The sequence below is a fragment of the Narcine bancroftii genome, chromosome 10 (assembly GCF_036971445.1).
Source record: "Narcine bancroftii isolate sNarBan1 chromosome 10, sNarBan1.hap1, whole genome shotgun sequence".
In the NCBI taxonomy this organism is placed as follows: domain Eukaryota; kingdom Metazoa; phylum Chordata; class Chondrichthyes; order Torpediniformes; family Narcinidae; genus Narcine; species Narcine bancroftii.
In genome coordinates, this window is record NC_091478.1 from 23,197,795 (window position 1) to 23,221,291 (window position 23,497).

Below are 23,497 nucleotides of genomic sequence, written 5' to 3' on the forward strand. Positions count from 1 at the left end.
TAAACCTTTATCAAGACCAAAATAAAAAGATAAAATAAGATGTATTTCAAGTTTATTTATTATCCAATTGTACCAGTAAAACCTGGTTTTTAAGTTTTAAGTTGTTGTTAATTGGCTGTTTGTTGATATCAAATACCTACAGTTTCGGGCACACAAAACTCAAAACGGTCAACCAGTTTACCTATCTCGGCTGCACCATTTCATCAGATGCAAGGATCGACAATGAGATAGACAACAGACTCGCCAAGGCAAATAGCGCCTTTGGAAGACTACACAAAAGAGTCTGGAAAAACAACCAACTGAAAAACCTCACAAAGATAAGCGTATACAGAGCCGTTGTCATACCCACACTCCTGTTCGGCTCCGAATCATGGGTCCTCTACCGGCACCACCTACGGCTCCTAGAACGCTTCCACCAGCGTTGTCTCCGCTCCATCCTCAACATCCATTGGAGCGCTTACACCCCTAACGTCGAAGTACTCGAGATGGCAGAGGTCGACAGCATCGAGTCCACGCTGCTGAAGATCCAGCTGCGCTGGATGGGTCACGTCTCCAGAATGGAGGACCATCGCCTTCCCAAGATCGTGTTATATGGCGAGCTCTCCACTGGCCACCGTGACAGAGGTGCACCAAAGAAAAGGTACAAGGACTGCCTAAAGAAATCTCTTGGTGCCTGCCACATTGACCACCGCCAGTGGGCTGATAACGCCTCAAACCGTGCATCTTGGCGCCTCACAGTTTGGCGGGCAGCAACCTCCTTTGAAGAAGACCGCAGAGCCCACCTCACTGACAAAAGGCAAAGGAGGAAAAACCCAACACCCAACCCCAACCAACCAATTTTCCCTTGCAACCGCTGCAATCGTGTCTGCCTGTCCCGCATCGGACTTGTCAGCCACAAACGAGCCTGCAGCTGACGTGGACTTTTTACCCCCTCCATAAATCTTCGTCCGCGAAGCCAAGCCAAAGAAGAAGAAGAAGAAGTTTCCGATGCAAACTTGGCATTGCAAGGATATTTTTGAGCTGATGAGTGGTTTGCACATAACTCCAAACCTGACAGCCCACAAATTCTGTCTTGATGCATGTTCAGGCAATATTAATAATCAGTGAAGAAAACTTGTTTTGGCAAATACCAGATGCCTTGTGCATCCAGCATCTTTTCTAAATACTTTTTCCACTGATAAGCAAGTCAGGATATGGCACTTCATTTCACCTAATTCACATCCTCATCTCTTTCCTCTCTCTTTTTCACCTTGAAGATCTATTTCCATCAGGATCAATGCTCTTCTCCAGTTGGCTGTTCATTTTTTTTTTAATATTTTTGAAGTATCAAAAATATACACAGTAAAATCTTCAATATATTAAACTTTTTCTTACAAACAACAAAAACAAAATAGTCCCTCCCTCCCCCTTTCCAGACATACAGATCCACCCACCATCAGAGCTTGCATATCTTTTAAATATATATAGAATACAAATGGGAAATCATATTTGGATATGTAAGATAGTAACATTTTTTTTCCATAGGTATACAGCTGTTCATTCCTGCAGTCCATTGTGCTACAAGTAGAAGGGAGTTGAAGTGATTGCAATACATTTTTTTTGCTACCACCAGTGCTATTTTATAAATGAGATTTGATATTTATTCAATTTGTTGCTTATTTCCATAAAATTACCAAGTAGATATAGCTCTGGGTTGCCTGTGAAGCCCACGTAGCATGTAGAAAAGTTTCTGTCTCAATCCCACATCTGAAACACATCTCTGATATTTCTGCTTTTGATCTACATAACTTCTGTGGGGTAAGATATAAATGGTGTAAAAAAAAAATTAAATTGAACCAATCCATATCTTGCATTTATAATTGATGTCTTGCTGTCCTTGCACCAATCTGACCAGCTTCTTTCTGAAATCACCACATCCAATTCCCATCTTTCCTTTGACTTTCCTGTAACTCTAATTTTGCATTTTTATTCTGCAGATTTTGAACATTTTTGTTATAGATTTGGTTGTATTCCCCATCCAGACCGTTTTTCTTTCCATTTCACTAATTTCAGGTGGGGTCAACATTGGTCCCCATCTTTCTCTAAACTGGAAGAAAACAAAAGAAGGCCACTCTTAATTTGTGTTTTAGTTGTTCAAAGGCCATGAGTTATTTCTGTATAGCAGACTTTAATATATTTTATGCCTTTGTCTTACCATGAATTAATATTCTATTCTATGTTCATAGGCAATAACACATTTTTACACAATGGTGCTTTTATTGATAGCCCTACTTTTTTTCCCCCTAGATATTCATTAATTTCTTGCCATATTCTGATCATATGTATTCATATGGGATTATCTGTCTTTTTTTCTAGAGATTTGACACTCCATTTATAAATGAAATAGCTTGCTTCTCCCTCCCCCATTGAGTGCATTCCTATCTGAATCCAATGGGGTGGGGGTGGGGGGGTTGCTGTCTTCCACAAAGAAGACTGTGAGAAATCTCGTCTGCACAGTTAGGTAGTATTAAAATCTGGAAGTCTTGAGTCCTCCCAGCCTGTAGTCCCATGTCAATTTTTCCAGTGCGATTCTTAGTACCTTATTATTCCATGTGAATTGTCTAATGTGATTGATAAATAATTTAAAGAAATTTTTAGGTAATGGAATAGGCAACGATTGAAAAAGTCTTGGTATTTCTTTCATTTTGATGCAATTGGTAGGTCTCTCAATTTTTGCAGGTTGTCTTCTATCTTCCCCAAAAGAGGAACATAATTTAGTTTATACAGATTTTAAAAATTGTTGTCATTCCTATTCCAAGATATTTTATTCTTTCTGTCTTCCATTTAAATTCATTTCCTTTTAGATATCTTCCATATTCAAGGTGTGTCAATGGCATTATCTTTTGTCCATATTTATTTTATCCAGATATTCTTCCATATTTTTCTCGTGTTCCTTGTAATTTTTCCAAAGACTTAACTGGGTCTGATAGGTATTAGTAGCCATTATTGACAAATAGACTAATTTTGTGTTCTTCTTGACCAACTTTGAAGCCCTTTATATCTGGATCCCTTCTTATTATCTCCACTACCGGTTAAATCGAAAGCACTGGGGACAGGATGGTATCCTTGTCCACTCAATATACTCAAGGGGAACACTCCCGACATCTGATTATTGTAATAATTTTAGCTTGTGGTTTATGATACAGTTATAGAGTTTTTATCCAGTTTATAAATGTTCTGCTGATGCCAAATTTCTCCAGTGTTTTAAATAGAAAGGACCATTCCAAACAGTCAAATGCTTTTTCCATGTCCATGGAGAACTGTAACACTTTGATTCTGTTCGAATTTTGCTATGTGTATTATATTAATACTCTTCCTATACTATTTGTGCAACGTCTTCCTTTAACAAATCCTACCTGGTTCTGTATGTATCAATTTTGGTAGATATTGTCCTAATCTATTAGCCAAGGCTTTTGCTAGTATCTAATAATTGGCATTAACAGAGAGATTGATCTATATGATGAACCTCCAGTTGGCTGTTCTTGATTTGCCGTCTGAGACAGGGAGTGGGCTGATTGATGTTATAGTCCAGTCCAGTGACTTTGGTGATTAAATGTTGTAGTGTCAGAAGCTGCTTGTGCCTCCTTCTCCTCACCCAGTTTCAGGCTCTTACTGTAATCTGCCTTTGAACTAAAAGCAGGTCTCAATGCTTCACATCGAAACTAGAGCAGTACAGCACGAGAATGGGCTCAATGCCAATGTATCCAATACCACATTATTACGTAATTTCTTTTGCTTGTATGTGATTTTTTAAAAAAAATCTCCATTGCCTGCATATGCATGGCGCGTAAATTGCCATTCCCCGCGTATGCGTGGGGCGTAAATTGCCATTCCCCACGTATGCATGGGGCGTAAATTGCCATTCCCCACATATGCGTGGGGCGTAAATTGCCATTCCCCGCGTATGCGTGGGGCGTAAATTGCCATTCCCCGCGTATGTGTGGGGCGTAAATTGCCATTCCCCGCGTATGCGTGGGGCGTAAATTGCCATTCCCCGCGTATGCGTGGGGCGTAAATTGCCATACCCCGCGTATGCGTGGGGCGTAAATTGCCATTCCCCGCGTATGCGTGGGGCGTAAATTGCCATTCCCCGCGTATGCGTGGCGCGTAAATTGCCATTCCCCGCGTATGCGTGGGGCGTAAATTACCATTCCCCACGTATGCGTGGGGCGTAAATTGCCATTCCCCACGTATGCATGGGGCGTAAATTGCCATTCCCCACGTATGCATGGGGCGTAAATTGCCATTCCCCACGTATGCGTGAGGCGTAAATTGCCATTCCCCGCGTATGCCTGGGGCGTAAATTGCCATTCCCCACGTATGCGTGGCGCGTAAATTGCCATTCCTCGCGTATGCGTGGCGCATAAATTGCCATTCCCTGCATAGTAAAAACACAATGCTGGAGAAACTCAGCAGGTCAAATTGTGTACTCTATAGAGCAAAGATAAAGATACATAACTGTGGCGGCTCACCACAAGGCAGGTGAACCGGCCCCGCTTGTAAGCCATACGGCGGGGCAGACGGCCAAAATGAATGGCGCCTTCGGGGGTTTCCCTTCCTTCCAGCTCGGGGCTCAGAAACCCACGCTTGGGGACCATGTGATGCTCTGGTGACGTCAGCGCCCTCCAGTGCAGTTCTCAGCCAGGTCCGGGCTGGGAGTATAAGTGCAGCCCAGCAGCCTGCAATAAACTAGTCTGCTCATTGAGTTCAACCCGTCTGGTTGCGTGTGTTATTGCAGGAGCAGAGTAGCCGCCGCTACATAACCAACATTTCGGGCTTAAGTCCTTCATTGAAGTACTGCAGACTTTTTGTGTTTTACTCCATTCCCTGCATATTCACGTGGCTAAAAAGAAGCCTTTTTGCTATCGTAACTGCTTCTACCTTTGCCCCTGCCAGCATGTTTTAGGCATCCACAACTCTGTGTGGGGCAGGAGAGGGGCAGAAGGATGAAAGCTCTGCACCTCTCCTTTAAACTACACCCCACCCCTTTACTTTTACATATGCCCTCTAGTGTTTGGCTTTCTTATTCTAAGGTGAAGATTCTGACAACCCTCACATAATTTTCTAAAAATTTGTCAGAAGTCTCAGGTGCTCCAGAGCAAACAATTCAAGTTTGTCCAACCTCTTCCCATATCTCACACCCCACTAATCCAGGCAACATCCTGGTGAATCTCTTCCTGACATTATCTATACTCTTTCCTCTGACACTCCCTGGGGCGAAGAAGTCCACATTCTTGCCATTTCCACCCTGCAAGTTGCTTCTGAGTTCCCCATTAGGTTTCTTGGAGGCTTTCTTTAACCCTTTAGACCCAATGTTCCTGTTTTCAGGGACCATCACCTAGCGCATATACTCCATGTCCTGGTTTTCAGGGACTACCTACAAGCACATATACATCTTGTCCCCATTTTTTGGGACTGGTTTTGTACCCAACCACCAGCTGCTACATACTGTAGTTTACTCATGAACTCAGTCCAGAGTATATATTATGAAAGGTTAAAAATGGCCAGAGTCGAAAGGGTTAATGATTGTCTGAAGTTATCCAGTTCCTCACCTGGAAGTATTCCCTCTGCACCCCCTCGATTAAAACTTTTCTTCATTTAAAAAACATTGTCGGATTGATTTTCTCAAGGGAAAAGAGACCATCTGTTCATCATTTCCTGATCTGTCATTTCTGGTAATGTCTTTGTACTCTGCTCCATCGCCTTTACATCTTTTTATAATGTAGGAATAAGACGTACCTACAAAATAGGCCAAATGTGACTTACCCAATGTATAGTACAGGTTTAACAAAACTTTCCCACTTTTCAGTTGTTTATCTTTGGAAATAAACGTTTTGCTTCTGGATTCGACATTGGCTTTATGGGAGAAGCCAGAGAGTGGTGGTGGATGATTGCCACTATGACTGGAGGCCTGTGACTAGTGATCTGCCCCAAGGATGGTGCTGGATCCACTGTTGTTTATCATCCATATCAGTGATCTGGATGATAAAGTGGTAAATTGAATCAGCAAGTTTGCAGATGACACAAAGAGTAGAGGTGTGGTTGATAGCAAGGAAGGCTTTAAAAGCTAGCAGAGGGATCTGGACCAGCTGCAAAAATGAGCTGAAAAATGACAGATGAAGTTTAATACAGACAAGTGTAAGGTCTTGCATTGTGGAAGGACAAACCAAGGTATGACATACAAGGTAAACAGTAGGGCACTGAGGAGTGTGGTACAACAGAGGGATCTGGAAATTCAGTTACATAATTCCCTGAAAGTGCAATCACAGGTAATAGAGTCATAAAGAGAGCTTTTGGCCATTGGATTTCATTAAACAAAATATTGATTATAGGAGTTGGATGTTATGGTAAAGTTATACAAGTCATTGGAGGATTGTTTGCTGTTTTGGTCACCTGACTACAGGAAAGATATTAATAAGATAGAGTGCAGAGATTTACTAGGATGTTGCCCAGACTTCAGGAACTGAGTTACAGGGAAAGGCTAAACAGGTTAGGATTTTATTCCCTGGAGTGTAGAAGAATTATGGGAGATTTGATAGAGGTGTACAATCTTATGCAGGGTATATACAGAGTATTTGCAAGTAATTGGGCTTTTTCCACTAGGGTTAGGTGAAACACAACCAAAGCACATGAATTAAGGGGCAAAGTTTAGGGGGAACATTAGGGGGATTTTTTCACACAGAGTGGTAGGAGTGTTGAATGTCCTGCCAGCTGAAGTGGTAAATGCATGCTCAAATTTGGACATGTACATGGATAGGAAGGATAAGGAGTGCACATCAGTGGAGCTCATGAGAATAATAGTTTAGCACAGACCAGAATGGCTGCAGGACCTGTTTCTGTGCTGTAATGTTCAATTGTTCCTTTACAATTGCTAACTGATGCAAAACCTTCAATAATTGGTTTATTTATATTTGTTCCATCACCACCTTGTCTGTCATCTTCTGAACAATAGGTAAATTCCTACAGGAAGTACTGCCTCACATTCATCTCTGTTCAACTTCATCTGCCAATCATTTGGCTATTTTGCAAGTTGAGAGATGTACTATTGCCATCCTTCTCTCTATTGGCTAGCCATCAGCGTCATTGGACTGGTGAATGCAAACTAATTTCCTTGTTCCAAGTGTGCGTGACCCTTTGGCATTAATTATCAAAGTTGACTTCAAACTGGATACTAGACCAACAGTAGGAGAAATAGCACTGTTGTTGGATTGCTTATTTAAGGCTGGTTGAAGATACTGGAACATTGGGAGCCTTGTGCATACTTGTATCATTGATGACCACATCTATTGCCCAAAATTGTTAATAAAAATGTTTGTAAAGGTTTCATCAGTGCCACATCTCTCAACATTCTCAGTAATGATCATTTCTTGATACTTCCTGTTTTCCCAATCACCTTTAAATTTGTCTCTGAGAGCCTTAAGCAATCTTGTCAATTAGCCTATTGCATAAAAGTGTGGACTCTGCAGAATTTCAGCTTTATATATAACATATAACAGTTTACAGCACGGAAACAGGCCATATTGGCCCTTCGAGTCCACGCCGGTTCACTCGAACAACTCCACTAGTTCCCCCCCACTCTCTGCCCGTAACTCTCTAACCCCCCCCCACCGGCTCGTATCCAACCTTCTCTTAAGTGACAGAAAGGACCCTACTGCAACTATCTCCTCTGGAAGATCATTCCATTCTGCCACCACACTGAGTGAAGAAGCATCCTCCTGAAGTTTTGTCCCTTTACCCTTAACATGCCCTCTTGTTCCAACCTTCCCTGCCCTCAGGAAAGAATCTACTCACTTCTAGTCTACCTATTAAGAAGGGATCAGATGGATACAGACAAAATCCAGGCACATGCGACTAGCTCAGAATGCCAAATGGGCTAGGCTATGAAGAAGAAGGGACAATGGGCTTGTTCTACACTGGATGACCCAATGTCCATTTGGTCACTATCAGAAAGTTAAAGGAAGCTCATCGAGCAGCTTTTAATTAAACAAGTTCGAGAGTTTTGAGGTTTTTTACTGTAGATGATTGCTTTATGTTTCACCATAGTTAACATCTCTTGTTACTTAGGGAATGTAGAAACTCGTATCAGAAGAGGCCATTTGGCCCATTATATCTTTGTTTTATCTTGGAAGAACAATTTTGCTTTGGATAGGGTCAGAGATTATAAAATTTTGCTTGGAAGAGTATTTCTTTGTCAGAAACATTCTTTATGTTTCTGTACAACTCTTGTTCAAAAATATTTTTGGAGCCAACTTCCTCAACCTTTTTAGAAGAAACAATCCAAATCCTGAGAATGGTGAAATCTTTTCATTATCTCCCATCTAGATTTCTACCAATCCATGCCCTTTATTATTGAACTACAAGAGTAATCTCACACTATCAAAATAACTAAATTTACTTGAACACCTCTATTTTACTGTTGGACATTGAACAGATCCTGGTGAATCTGATCTGCACCTTTTAAGTCTTCACATCTTTCCCGAATTGTGGTCCCCAGAATTTCCTGCAGTATTCCAACTAATCCCTAATCAGAGATTTAATGAGTTATGTCATGATCTCCTTGCATTTTGTATCCTTTCTTTATCAATTCGCCCTTGCACCTTTAAGTATTTGTGCACTTGGACACCAGAATCTGTCATTTTCTTCTAGAATGGTGATGGTATTTTGTACAGTGGAAGAGGAGAGCAGATAAATAATGAGTAATTGATAACAGAAACAGACCAGTGTGGTTAGCATAGTGCCCTAGTGCAACGCTGTTACAGCGCCAGAGACACAGGTTCGAATCTGGCGCTGTCTATAAGGAGTTTGTACGTTCTCCCTTTGTCTGCCTAGGTTTCCCTGGGTGCTCTGGTTACCTCCCACCCTTCAAAGCAAACCCAGGTTTTAGGTTAATTGGGTATAATGGGGGGACGGACTCATGGACCAAGAGAGGCTATATGTATGTCTGTCTAACTTAAGTTTGTAAAGCCTGAGGACAGGAATTAGTTTGGGAATAGGAATCAAAAAATTTAAAATAAGATTCATTGCTTATGGTTTAGATATATGAAAATTACTGTGTACTTTTCTTGAATGCACTGTGGCTAAATAGATTAATAGGTTTTGAGTGGTGAAAGTTGATTAGTGGTAATACTTCTAATAGTGGAATGTTAATGATGTTCACAAAATAATCCATTTGCACTCCTGAGAATGAGAACCTTTGTTTAAAGTTCAAATTTATTGTCAGAGTACATATATACCATCACATACAACCCTGAGGTTCTTTATCCTGCAGGTCAGGCAGAATTTCTACTTATTGGTAGTGCAAAACACTGTACAGGCAGTCCCCTGGTTATGAACAAGATTTGTTCTTAGGTCTATCTTTAAATTGAATTTGTAGTTAAGTAATAACTTGCTGCATGTGCTTCTTTTAAATTATTGAAAAAGCTTCAAGCCTTTTCTGGCACTAAAGTACAGGCCAACAGGCATATTACGCTGATTTTGATCGTCAATAGCAATGTTAACAGCAGTGCAAACCAACTCAAAATGGCGGACAGCGTTCTCCTTTCTTGAGCCGATGAACTGCTGAAGCTGTGTGTAGTCTGTTTTGTAAGTACAAGTTGTCTATAAATCAGATGTTCATAACCCAGGCACAGCCTGTACTCAAGAAAAGATGGGTATAGAAAAGAGAGAAATATAAACAATGAAAGAAATGTAAACAATACAATCATGTCCAATGCAGAAAAAAATTCCATAATGAATAATTACAAATTAAGAGTCCTTAAATGAGTTTGTTGTTGTGGAGTCTGATGGCAGCGGGGGAGCAGCTGTTCCTGAACCTGGTGGTGCGAGTCTTGTGGCATCTATACCTCTTTCCTGATGGTAGCAGCAAGAACAGATCGTGTGCTGGATGGTGTGTATCCTTGATGATTGCTGCTGCTCTCTGATGGCAGTGTTCCATATAGATGTTTTTGATGCTGGGGAGAGTACTGGAAAACCCCTATTGTCGGGCTTTTCACTCAGAGCTATTGATGACTCCATACTAGGACATGATGCAGCCAGTCAGCACACTTTCCACTACACATCTGTAGCAGTTTGCCAAGGTTTTAATGTCCTACTGAATATCAGCAAACTCCTGAGGACGTAGAATTGCTAACATGCTTTCTTCATGATAACATTAGTGTGTTAGATCCAGGAAAGGTCCTCCGAGATGGTAGCGAGATGGCATTAATAGATGCACCCATCTAAAAGCTTATCTTGGGGAACACTAGGAAGTTCAATGGAATTCTTTCCAGTTTTCATTTTTACAGCTCTATTTTACTTATACCTTGAGGAAGGGCTCAGGCTCGAAATGTTGGTAATGTATCTTTACCTCCCTTGGATGCTGCGTGTTTGGCTGAGTTCCTCCAGCATTTCTGTGATTTTTTTTTTAAACATTATTTGATATTCTCATTCTCAGGAGTGCAAATGGATTATTTTGTGAACATCATTAACATTCCACTATTAGAAGTATTACCACTAATCAACTTTCACCACTCAAAACCTATTAATCTATTTAGCCACCGTGCATTCAAGAAAAGTACACAGTAATTTTCATATATCTAAACCATAAGCATTGAATCTTTTTTAAAATTTTTTGATTCCTATTCCCAAGACATACATCTTCTTTGAGGCAGTTTCCACCGCCTGTGGGATTTCTATCCAGATGATCTTAGTAGGCTATAATGAGGCAGATGAATGTTATTCCCATTGAGAGTTGTTTCCGTTTGTCTCATCTAATGCGCCTTGTATAAAGTTCACAAAATGAGTTTTATGAGGAACTGCTTTGTTGCCTGCTCTTAACAGTTCTTTTAGCTGTGGTAATAATTTGCATGATGAATGTTTCACATAATCCTCTGAGGAAGTTTGAAAATAGCCTGTGCACAATAATACAAGCTTCACACAATCAATCTGTGTTGCATAAATTTGGTTTGTACTGAGTTTAGGGCAACAGTCCAAGCAAGGTAAAATATACACTGGAAGGTAGTGGGGACTATTTCCATCAGTTGGGAAAAATTTAGACCAGGGGTATAATTTAGAAGTGATGTTCAGAAACAGAATCAGAATTTATGGTCGTGAACGTGCGTCAAGAAATTTATTGTTTTTTGGCAGCATTACAGATGCAAAAATTGCTATAAATTACATTTTAAAAAATAAATTAATAGGTGCAAAAGAGGGGAAAAATAGAAAAAAACAAATTAGTGGTAATCTGGGAATTCAAATCCTCCAAAATGCGGGTCATCAGAAAAATTGTTGACAGAGTCCGTTCTTTATTTGATAAAGGAATCAAGGGTTCAGGAACAAAGGTGTGGGATAAATTTGAAGTTAAAGTCTTGTGTCCTGATTATTGGTGGGTTGTACTTGTTTTTACTGCCTTTAACTTCATAAAGAATCTTGATAGGTTTCAAAGGATGTGAAATTGTCCTATTGTCACATATGCACTAAGATTCATTTTGAGAAACTGTCCAGGCAAAGTATAGCAGTTAGTGCAATAATATCAAATAAATAAATAATGGACTACACTGGGAGTAGTGTTACAATAAGTGAAATAGCGCAGGAAAAAGCACAAAGACATTGTGTAGGGCAGCCATTCTCAACCTTTTTTCAGCTATCTTTCACCCCCCCCCCCCCCCCCAACCAGGACTCTGCTTAAAGTTTATGTGCCCCCTTCCCTGTATCAAGTTTTGGTTTGTTCCACATGACTCTCCTACTGACTACATAGAAAATATCAAAAATATTCATGTTATGTCAAGTGAAAAGAGAACAAGACTTTATTTATATATTCCGTTGCTGCCGGGGGTTGGGGGGGGGGGTGGAAACAGCAGGACCCCAGTTGAGAATGGCTGGTGTAGGGTATAGAAAAATGTACATTAGAATCCATGTTGGCATCCTCTTTTGCCAGTGAAGGATCTATTCAAGAGTCCGATGAAAGAAAGAAACTTTCCTTGAATATGGAGGTTTATTTTTCAAACCTGTGTATCTTCTGCCCAATGGAAGAGGGCGGAGGTGGGGAGAGAAGAGAGTTTAACCAGAATGGGATGGATGGGTTCTTCAATCTGTTGGCAGATTTCCCAAGACAGTGTGAGATATAGATGGTGTTGATGGAGGGGTGGGAGAGAAAGATGTACATGAGCTGCTTGTTAACTCTATGGTTTTAAGCAGCATTTTTTAAAAAAAAGAATGTTGAAGGAGGAAGTCCCAGAAGTTGAGGTGCCTTTTGCTGAAGATGTGGTGGGGAGTAGTTGGTCGGCTTGAGGCCAACATTGCAGGAATGCAGAGATGTTGACAGACCACCAGTGATTACAAAGAGAGGGGAGAATGCAATTGGGGATTTGAAAATGAGTATTTAAAAATGGAATAGCTGATTAATTAGGGTGCAGAGAGTTGATACGTGCATGGAGATTGATATGTGTTGAAATGGTGTATTGAAGAATGGCCAAATCCTTGTGAGAAAGAAAGCTCAAAGACATAGATTGAGACATAGGTGAGCACGAGCTTAAGGTCCATAACCGTGTATCTTAATCTCATCGCATCTCTGTTTTCACCTAGTCTTGTTGAATGTTGATTGTAGGATGAAGCTGTGAAATCATCTGGCTGAAACTAGGTGTCATGTGGTACCATAACTGGATAACTTCACTGACTTCATCTGTACTGGGAAAATTTAGTTTTCACCTTCCACCATTTCTATGGGTAAAACTTGGATGTATCAAATCAACGCAATGATAAACTCCCTCAACATCAGTGAGACTAAGGAGCAGATCATAGACTTCAGGAGTAGAGGCAGAGACCACACCCCGTCCACAAAGTGGTGCTGAAGTGGAGAGAGTAGATGGGTGCATTTTCTTGGGAGTAATGTTTCCAATGACCTTGACCTGAATTAACCATGTAGATGGGACAGTCAAGAAAGCACACTCGTGCCTCTGCTTCTATAAAACACTCAGGTGGTTCAGCATGTTTCCCCACAGTAGCACCATTGAAAGTATCACAGTGTGGCATGGGAAATGTTCTGCCCAATATTGGAAGAAGCCGCTGAAGGTGGTGAATGCAACTCAGAACATCATGCAATCTTCCCACCCTTCCCTGGACTCCATCCACATTTCCCTGTGCCAAGGAAAGGTAGCCAACAGAGTGGTGGGCCCCTCGGAAAAGTTACAAGAGTGATATCAGACGCTGACAAGCAGCCATTAATTTATCCCATGACAGGGCTCTGATGCTGCCCTGGCCTTGTACTAACTGATCTTCATTGTAACTCTACACTTCGTACTTTTGCCCTTCTATTTCATATTTCTCTATGAATGTTGGATGTGATCTGTTCGACTGCTTTTGGAAGAACCCTTCTCGCTGTGTCAGAAATAATTGTAAAAAGTTAGTTTTCAGGTGCTGCAGGTTAATCAAGACAGCAAATGGGATATTTGCTTCCACTACTAGTGGGATTGAATTTGAGAGCAAGGAGGTTCTGCTGAAACTGTTAAAGGATACTGGTGAGGTGATCTCTTTGCGAAAGGATATATTGACTCTGGAAGAATTGTCGAGGAACTTAACGACATGAAACAGGAAAGTGTGCAAATGCTGTGATTGTAGTTAAAATACTGGAAGAACTTAGCAGATCTCACGGTGAAAATTTATAACTGTTTCAGGCTTGAGCCCTTCAAGGTATTCACCATGTTGATTCTGGGATGAAGGGGCTATCTTAAGAGGAGAGATTGAGCAGCCTAGGACTATACTTAGAGCAGTTTAAAATAATGGTGGGTGGAACTTATTGCAACATATACAATTATGAAAAGGACAAAGATAGAAGTAGGGAGGTTTTTTCTTTAGCGAGTGATTCTGGAGCTAGGAATATAGCCTCTGATTTTGGGGGCAGTAGATTTAAGATAGATGAGCTTATCAGGATATTCTCGCTTAGACTGTAAGCTGCAGATGCTGCAAATCTGAAATAAAAACTGAACATGCTGGAAAATTCTGGTGTTTCACATAGAACGATCATAACTTACACCCTCTAGTTTTAGACTCCCCTACCCTGGCCAAAGTCTGTGACCACTCACCTTATCCATGAGTGGATTGATTAGTGAGTGGTAAACCCTGGAGTATTGGGATGATGGCAATGAATGGGATTAGTTTTATGAACACTAATGAACACTAACTTGGTGAACCAAGGCTCTGTTTCTGTGATCTACAACTCCATGTTTCTATGGCTGTATAAAAATGATTGCATTACAAAATTGTTGCATCGCAGGAGGCAGCATTTGGATCAGTGGGTTCACGTTGACAGACTGCACCCTTTCCCCTCCCCTCACCACCCCCTATCACCTTTCAGGAATGTTGCTTGATCCGCTGAGTTCCTCCAGCATTTTACGTGTTGCTCCTTGTAGAACAAACTGGTCCAATCTCCTTGTACCTTTCCTGTAAATTATTTTGAGTTGCTCTCCAATTGCTTGATTCATTCGATGTGGAAACGGTTACCCAAATATGTGAGGATCGTCAGAAGTTCAGAAGAGAGTTTGGGAGGAACAACTTTACCCAGATGGTGGTTAGAATATAGAATACGCTTCCAGGTTGAGCAGTGTCTTTTATATAGTAAAGGTAAAAATACATAACCAACAGTTTGGGCTTGAGCCCTTCATCAATGTGTGAGAGAATGCCAGCAGGTGTCTGAACAAAAAGGTAGGGGGAGGAACCCTGGAGATTGGCAGCCTCCCCCCCCCCCCCCCCAACTTTTTTGTTCGGTTGCCTACTGGCATTCTCTCATACCTTGAAGAAGGGCTCAAGCCCGAAATGTCAGTTATGTATTTTACTTCAACCGCGGGGTTTGCAGATTTTTGTGATTTACTTTTGAGCAGTTAAGACAAATGGGTTTTGCTGGAAGATGATTGTGTGAATGGCAGGAAAAAGCCACACTTTAGCCTTGGTATTACTGGATAGAAGGAGGTGAACAAGGGGCATAACCACCAGTTTAGATGTCTTCTTCTGAAGGATCCATTTCTGTGATGTTAATTCAATACATGTTTCTTTCCCTCCTTCCCCCAGTCCAGTAAACTTGCTGCACTGCTTGCTTCGAAGATGTTCCACCGAGAGTAAAATGCAAAAAGACACGTGGTAACCAGTAGCAATATGATTTTGAATTGTGTTAAATACACATCTAATGTTGCTGTAGGGAAGGGACATAGTGTTTGTGGATTAGCTTCAAGTTTGAAATGTTATCCTCATTGAGAGAATCACCAGAGAATGTATTTGGCTGTTATTTTCTTTTTCCCTGATTATAAGATGCATTGATAGAGATTTCTCTTCAGATTTCTTAATAAGCACAGTTGGGATGTCACAAAGGAGCCAGAACACAATAGACTTCATGGCGATGATTTCAGGTGGCAGGTGCCTGAACTCTGAATATCAACAGAATAATAGTTAAATACAGACTAGAAGGGCTGAAGGGCCTGTTTTGTCTCATAATATTCCACTTCCATTGGGCAGAAGATACACAAGCTTGAGAACATGAACCTCCCGGTTCAAGGATAGAGTCTGTGATCTCATAATGGCAAAACATGATGACCTAGCACTTTCCTCTATTCCCTGCACATTGTTGTATTTTCTCCACACCTTCCACTATTTGACCACCGTTACACTACTTCATACACTGTTTGCTTACTTGTCTATTTTGCTGTACTAGCTGCACAAGATGGATTGCCTGGATGGGTTTTACTGCATTTTGGGGCACGAGACAGTAAAATGATTCAAATGAATGGGGTTTGCTAAATGGAAATAAATGAGAAGTTTGTGAAGTATTGTGGTTTTCCATTATGTAAAGGAGCATCAACTGAACATTGCAAGAAATGAGAGTTTGGGACAGAGGGAGTTTGCTTACAATTTTTTGGCACAAATTTTATTCCGAATCTCAAATTTTTTTGGAATTCTGTCCGTGTGGATTTCCATCTGGCACGTGACAGTCACTTCTTTTGGCCAGAGTTTGTGGGAGCAAAGCTTACAAAAGGGAGCATCTAACAGGGATTGTGTGCGGCAAGGATTTGTTTGAAGTTTTCATCGTATGTAAAATTGACAGGCACATCTTGGAGCGGTTGAGTAAATGGCCTGGTAAGTCACCACTTTGAGCTGAAGTTCAAATAGAAAAAGTATTCCACCACTGCTGTCCTAGAAGGAGTTTCCCTTGTAATGAAAAAAAAAGCTGTTTTAATGCATTTCCTCTTTTTTTGGGTTAACATTTGAAATGACTAGTGTAATATACAAAACCGCTGGAGAAACTCAGCAGGTCATGTCGTATCCCTCCATTAGAAATGACTAATTGTTGATTCAGTTTATTTACAGGAAATCTCCCAAGAATAGCAGTTAGCACAATGCTATTAGTTTCAACAAGCCGGGTTTGTATATTCTCCCCCGAGTCCTTGTGGGTTTCCTCTGGGGGTTCTGGTTTCCTCCCACCCTTCAAAATACACCAGGGGTGTAGATTAATTGGATATAATTGGACAGTACGGGCTTGTGAGCCAAAAGGGGCTGTTACTGTGCTGTATGTCTCAGTGGGAGAAAAAAAATGGTTGACATTTCAAATTGAAACCCTTTTTATTGAGACTGGTAAAGTGTCCCCTTTGCCCTGGCCTCACAACCATATTTAACCAGCCTCCATAAATGGTGTTGATTTTAAATGTCATCTGTTGTTTTCCTCTCACCGATCCTGCTTGACCTGCTGATATTTCTCTAGCAGAGCGTGTTTATTGTGGGACAAAGAGTCATTTCAAGATTCTTTTATTGTCTTGTAATAAAACAGATGAAACATTACATAAAATTGCCATTAGTCCGCTATAAGGTGGACAAAGATTCGCCATCAGCCTTGGCACCCCCTTGCAGTCAAAGAAAGGATGCAAAAGAGAGTCCCTTCAGAGACACTGAGTGTCAATGGATTTGCCTTCAGGGCTCCTGCAGCCTCCCCATCTACACAGCCTTCAGTCCAAACCATCCTGAGCTCCATATCCAAATATCTTACACAATCAGGAAGCCTTCAGTGCCCTCGGCATCCTCTCACATCCTAATTCCAATACCGTACCCCTTCAGACTGTCTTGAGCCTGTCTCCAGCAGTATGCAGCCTGAGTTTGTCCTTTGACCGCAGGCACCAGTGCTCCACAACCTGCATAGGTTCTTCGCCTTGAGTAGCCAACAGCCCACCCATAGAGCCCTTCACTTATCTGCCAGTGTGGTCATCGCTCCTTCTCTGTTTCTCCTTCTCAAATGCGGGGGGGGGCTCCCCATTTTCTGATACTTTGTGCCAGTCCTCTGCTCCCCCCCAAGTCTGCAAACACTGGAGGCTGCTGCCCAAAACAGGTACCACCGTCTTGCGCCCAACCCCAGTGGTTGCAGGATTTTAAAACAAACCATGGCTGACTCCTTTAACAGGCTGTTTAAAGCCTGTACTGAGCCATTGGTAGTTACACTGGGTGCTGTGTCCCCACTCCCTGCTCTCCCTGGGTCCACAGCTCTGGCAGTGCCACACTTTTTTTCTGTACTGAAATGTACCGTGTTCTAAATTCCAAGTTCATATTCAGTGCCCAGTGTTCAATTCCCCAGTAAATTTGCCATTCCCACATTTTAATACAATTGCACTTCGATCAGTAGAATTTCATGCCACTGCAAAAGAAAAGATTACACAGAAATGTTGTTAATTGGACGCAATTAACCAGGGCCAATAGGGGGATTGCACTTGAAGAACATAAAAAGGCAACCAACAGAACCACCCAGTGGTCAAGTCTGCAACTGCACTTGAAACATTGAAATAAGAAAAACTGAAAGAAAAATAATTGAAAAAGTAATAAAAATGAAAAGTACAGAAAGTAGTTTTGTTGCCAAGGAGTGTATTTTTTTCCCCAAAGTACATTCTGAGACAAAGAATCAAAAGGAAGTTGATGGACATTTGGAATAGAATACTTTGAAGAGTTGCAGCAGGGAAATGAGGAAATGGGACCATCAATTTTGCACTTTTGGGACTGGCCTGGATCAGATGGATGAATGACTACCTTCTCTGCTATGATTGAAGCTCTAATTATGCTATAATATCTGGGTAAGATGGCCAAACCATAATGTTTCACTTGTGAAACATATGAGACTGCGGATGTTGGAATCTGGAGTAAAAAGTGATCCGCTGAAGGAACTCAGCAGGTCGAGCAGCATCAGTGAAGAAATATGGAATATTTCTTCGGCCCACAATGACGTGCTGACCCCTATATTCCTACAAAAGAAACTAAACCCTCCCTATCCCATAACCCTCTATTTTTCTTTCATCCATGTGCCTGTCGAAGAGTCTCAGAGGCTCCGATAGCTCAGTGGTCTTGTAAACCAGGGGGCGGGAGGTCATTCCTTGCTGGGGCCTCATTTCTATGGGAGACGCTTGACAAAGGGGTGACTCTCTGTCTTCCTTAAGGTCGACAAAGTTAAAGAATTTCATGTATGTTACATTCTAAATGTAGTATTGCGTGACAGTAATGGAACCTTTACCTTACATTGTTCTAACCTCCACTTCTATCCTCAGTAAGGCACCCACAATTCTGTGGTTTAAATAAAGGCTCATAAACCTTCATTTTGTACAGATGTAATCTGTTGTGTTCTACTGCCACATATGTTCTATGACCAACTAGAACCAAGAACTCTCTCTTGAGGAGGAGATGCACCACCTCCCACATTATCCAAACATTATCCCCTCCTGTGGCTCATTCTGCGGCTTCCATATTGGTTTCATAAGCCTCCTGGGTATTAACCAAGTACTGTCCCGGAAAGTTGTATAATTTGCGAGCTGTAGTTTGTTATACAAAGGTTCAAATTAATAATCAAATCTATCTACTTTAAAGTCGGAGGGGCTCAGGCCCAAAATGACAGTTATATATCTTTACCTCCTTAAACAGATTAGACTTTATTCCCTGGAGCGTAGAAGTATGAGGGGAGATTTGATAGAGACATATAAAATTATGAAGGGGTTAGACAGTGTAAATGTAGATGGGGTTTTTCCACTGAGGGTAGGTGAGGTACAAACCAGAGGAAATGGGTTAAGAGTGAAAGTGGAAAAGTTTAAGGGAACATGAGGGGAAACTTCTCCATACACAGAGTAGGAGTGTGGAACGAGCTGCCGGCTGAAGTGGTGAATGTGGGTTTGATTTTAACGATTGAGGAATTTGGTACATGGATAGGAGAGGTATGGAGGGCTATGGACTGGGTGCAGGTCAGTGGGACTAGGGCAAAAAGAATTGTTTGGCACAGACTAGAAGGGCCTAAGAGGCCTGCTTCTGCACTGCAATGTCTATTGTTCTGTGGTTCCTTTGGATGCTGCGAGACCTACTGAGTTCCTCCAGCATTTTTGTGCTTTTGCTACAATCTGACAGCTTCCGCAGATTTTTGTTCCACTCCTTTAAAGTCATGTTGCAATCTCTGAGTTTGAGTAAAGCGGACAATTTTTTTCCATTTTACTTGTTGCCCTTGAAGGTTGGTGAGTCACCACCTTGGACTACAGTGCAAATGGTGTGACTGTTTACAAAGCATTGTTAAAGGAGGATTTTAAACCCAGGTTTGCTTCTATTCCTTGTGCTTGTGTTTGGCCTGGAAACAGCAGGGGACCTCTCGGTCAAGTTTATTGCAGCCAATTACAAAACAAGTCCAACCTAGGCAATGGTGGCAGCACACAGTTTTAGACTTGAGTTAGTGTGAGAGGTGCAGTCAAGGATGAAAGCTGGAAGATGGTTCAGTGGTTGCTGAAGAACAAGTGTGCAAGTCTGGGTATGGCTGAAACATTTAACACAGGAGGCAAATAATTGAATGTTTAATCATAAATAGCCAAGTCATTCTGGCTATTTGCTGGTTGATGCTCCTGAGTATGAAGTCCTTGCGATGTGTAAAAGAAAACAAGTTCTGGTCGTGGTTTTGAACTTCTCGAAGGTAAAACAGCTGACTCGTGGATAAGACCATGATGTGCAGTGATGTAATTTATTCTTGGCAGTGGATGTTGTTACCAGGTCCCAGCAGTGAGGCTGTTTACTGATACTTTTTGGCAATTGTACAAGTGTCATCATAACGCCTTGGGCCTGGAGTGCGGATGCTGGGAAGTAGTTTCTCCATGAAGAAAACTGAAGTGTAGCTTCTCATTCCTGACCGAGGTTTGAGTTCAGTTCACTATGTCTTTACTTCTCACTTCCAGACAGGTAATGCTGCTTTAACTTCTTGCTTTAACTCAGGAAAATGCACTTCCCTCTCCCTGCCACTTTTGCTCCTACCCACTCCCTGGCTTGTGTGTTCAGCTCTGTTGCTTTGCATGTCTGATACGCATGCACTTTGATTGTTTGTGTGGAAATTCGTGGCACTGCCCAAAATGAGTGTCCGGTGACTGTCCCGCGTGTCATTGCCACTTCGAATCGTTGTGTAACGCTGTTCAAGGGGTGGAGCATAGGCGTGATCTGTGAAGTGTTTGTGCAGTGCCAAAATTGATGAGGTCAGAGCAGTAGGAAGAGTTGCTTTCTGGAGCAGACAGGAAAAGTCTGCAGGCGAAATGCAGGTACGTCACATTCCTCACTGACTTGTTGTGCTTCAGGTGTTCCTGCTTTACTTTTTCTCCCCCTGACATTTGTTGATGCCTGCCATCTGTCCAACTTCCCATTAATTGCTTGCCTGCTCTTTTTATTTTCTGTTGCCTGCTTGAATTCCACTCCCTGACTGCTCTGTGGTCTCATTTCGTTAATCTCAGGACTCTCCAAAGCACTTCACAACCAATGAATTTTCCTTTGTATCCACAGCAAGTTCTCTGCCTGGGCTCATTCCATCAATAGTAGTCAAAACATTTGTGGGTGGGTGTAAAATGGATCCAAGTTCAATGATGGGAATTGAAAAGTCATTGGATAAATTCTCAAAGGGAGCTAGTATTTTGGGGTGGGCATTTAGAAACTAAGAGTCAAAACACTTTTGGAGAGTCATCACAGGTTTGATGTGTTGAATGGCCTGCCTAAGCCATTTGAACAACTATTTGGCAGGGCACCAGGAAATAATTAAGTTCACCTGAGGAGTTAGATGGAATCTTGGTTTAATCTCATGTAATAGTGGAGGCCATCTTGCCCATGCTGATGAAGCAAGTCCTGTTCCCCTGCATTCGACCCAGATATCCCTCTAAGCCAGTGGTTCTCAACCTTTTCCCACTCACATGCCACTTTAAGTAATCCCTATGCATAGGTGTTCTGTGATTAGTAAGGGATTACTTAAGGTGGCATGTGAGTGGAACAAATAAGGTTGAGAACCACTGCTCTAACCCTTTCCTGTCTATGTATCTGTCTAAATGTCTTTTAAATTTGTAATTAAATCTTCCACCTCTTGCTTCCTCTGGTAGTTCGTTCCATGCATCAAGAACCCACTGTGATGGCGGCACCACTTGGGTCACTTTTAAAACTTCTCTCCTTGCCTTAAATCTATATCTTCCAGCTTTATATTCCCCTACCTTCTTTAGGGTATGGACTATTAATAGTGCATTTAAAAGTATTTCATTGAGATCTCCAATGTGGCTCCCTGAACTCACAATCTTTCTGATTTGGATGATTGCACTGAGTTGTCACTGGTACCTTCATGACTGCAAGGAATATTAGGTAGATCAAGTCCAGATCCATTATGTTTATTGTCTCAAGGCTTAAATTTTGCCAGACGACCTTGCAAATTTCTAAGCTCGGACTGAGAATCAAAATGAAAGGGGACTGTTTCCACCCAATGTGTGGTTGAAATTTGGAGTGAGTTATGTGGACATCCGTAGTACTGGTGAGCTTTGTTTAAAGTGGATACCCTTCTAGAGGAAGAAAGAATAAGGGCTATTTTTTTTTAAATGGTGGTGATTTGTGAATGGGGGATGGGTGCAATGTGTTTTTTGGGGATGCGTTTTGGATCTTGGCAGTTCAAATTGCAGAAATTCTTGTGTATGGGAATCGTCTCTTTGGAGTAGATTTTCTTGGTGGCTTCCTGTTCTCTGGCACCACACCCAGTAGTGCTGTTCACTTACCTCAGCTGGTTTATATTTCCCTTTGTAGCATTAAATGCCTAGAATGCCTCCTGAGCTTTGAAGGTCACTTCTTGTTTTGTTTCCATTAACATTGAGCAACCTTAGAAGTTGCATCGGCATATTTTCCAAGTCTGCACATGTTAATGTATCACTTAGCAATGAATATCGACACATCTTTCTCCACAAGTAATAATTTATTTGCATTGTTCAAAACTACTTTAAAGTGTGGACTTGACTCTCTTTGCTGATTTGGTTATTTTAGTATATTCTTTTTGCCAGCTAGTGTAGTATATTGAAAATGTGGAATATATTTATTGACTGTGAAACTCATTAAAATTTTTGTATTCCCTCTGTGGGGTTAGAAAGGATTGGTTGTCCACAATAGTGACACACCAGTTCATCTTCTGGATGTTTTGTCCAAAAGAATGAAATTGCAATATACTGTGTCAAAGATTTTATGCAAATATAGGTTGCCTCCAGGTCACATTAACTGATTCCATTTTTCCAGCGTTCCATAATTTGACTTTTGTCCTTATCGAAAAGTACAAAAAAAATCACTATTATGGTCATTATATCTCCACATTATCGTTGCGAAATGTGTCAAAAAATACCCAAGACTGATGATAAGGAACAAATACTAAAAGTAGAAAGAAGAGAAACTAGTTCTTTGCGAGGGAACAAACAGATGCCTCTCGCTGTACTTAGGAACTTAATATTATGGGAGCTTGCTTTTATGTAGGCATGCCAATAATTTGGGCATTTGTAACCCCAAGATGGCTTGTAATCATAGTAGCATTTAACACAAGAGAGGTTGTTCAGCCCATTGTGTCTCTGCTGAGTCTTTGAAAGAGCAAGTAGATCGATCTAACATCTCAATTTATTTCCTTTGGGCCTACAACACAATTCATGTTCAAATTTATGTAATTGACTTTTGAAAGTTAGAATTAATTGTGCTTTCTGAAGCAGTACGTTCCTGATGAGAATGGCCCATTGATTTGAAAAGTTGCAGGCAAGAGGAAGATAAGATGTAACAGAGAAGCAGATTTTGAAAGCAGATATAATAGCTCTTTGGATATACAAATGAATATGCAGGGAATACAAGGGTGCATATCATGTGCAGGATGGCTCATCCAAGTTGTCTACCTCAACTATGATTGAGGGTTAATCGGCAGTTAGTACAAGGTGGCAGAGAGTTGGTATTTTAGTTGTGGAAGTACCTGAATTTACTGCTGAAATCACTTGAATTTATTGGGTCACGTTGCTTTGATTCTGTTTTTGAAGCTTTTTAAAAAAAATGAATAACTTGAACTGTTTTTGTGTGGATTTAGTACATTGTTAGGATGGGCTTTGCTTAGCGGTCAGTGCAACATTATTACGTTGCTAGCGACCTGGTTTTGAATCCCATTATCTGTAAGGAATTTGTACATTCTCCG

General features: G+C 41.2%; 1 protein-coding gene across 6 annotated transcripts in view; it reads left to right on the plus strand.

Moving 5' to 3' along the window:
* Positions 1–23,497, plus strand: part of wbp1la (WW domain binding protein 1-like a) — an 88,800-nt gene that overhangs the window by 37,376 nt on the left and 27,927 nt on the right. Inside the window, exon 1 of one of the 6 annotated variants that reach the window (XM_069900168.1) lies at positions 20,142–20,235. The exons of 4 other annotated variants lie outside the window; for them this stretch is intronic. In XM_069900168.1, the coding sequence (XP_069756269.1) occupies positions 20,209–20,235 (27 nt within the window). In that variant the 5' untranslated portion in view covers positions 20,142–20,208. Of the gene's footprint in view, positions 1–20,141; positions 20,236–20,519; positions 20,586–23,497 lie in introns of those variants that run through there. One more of the 6 variants, XM_069900169.1, reaches the window with a different exon arrangement.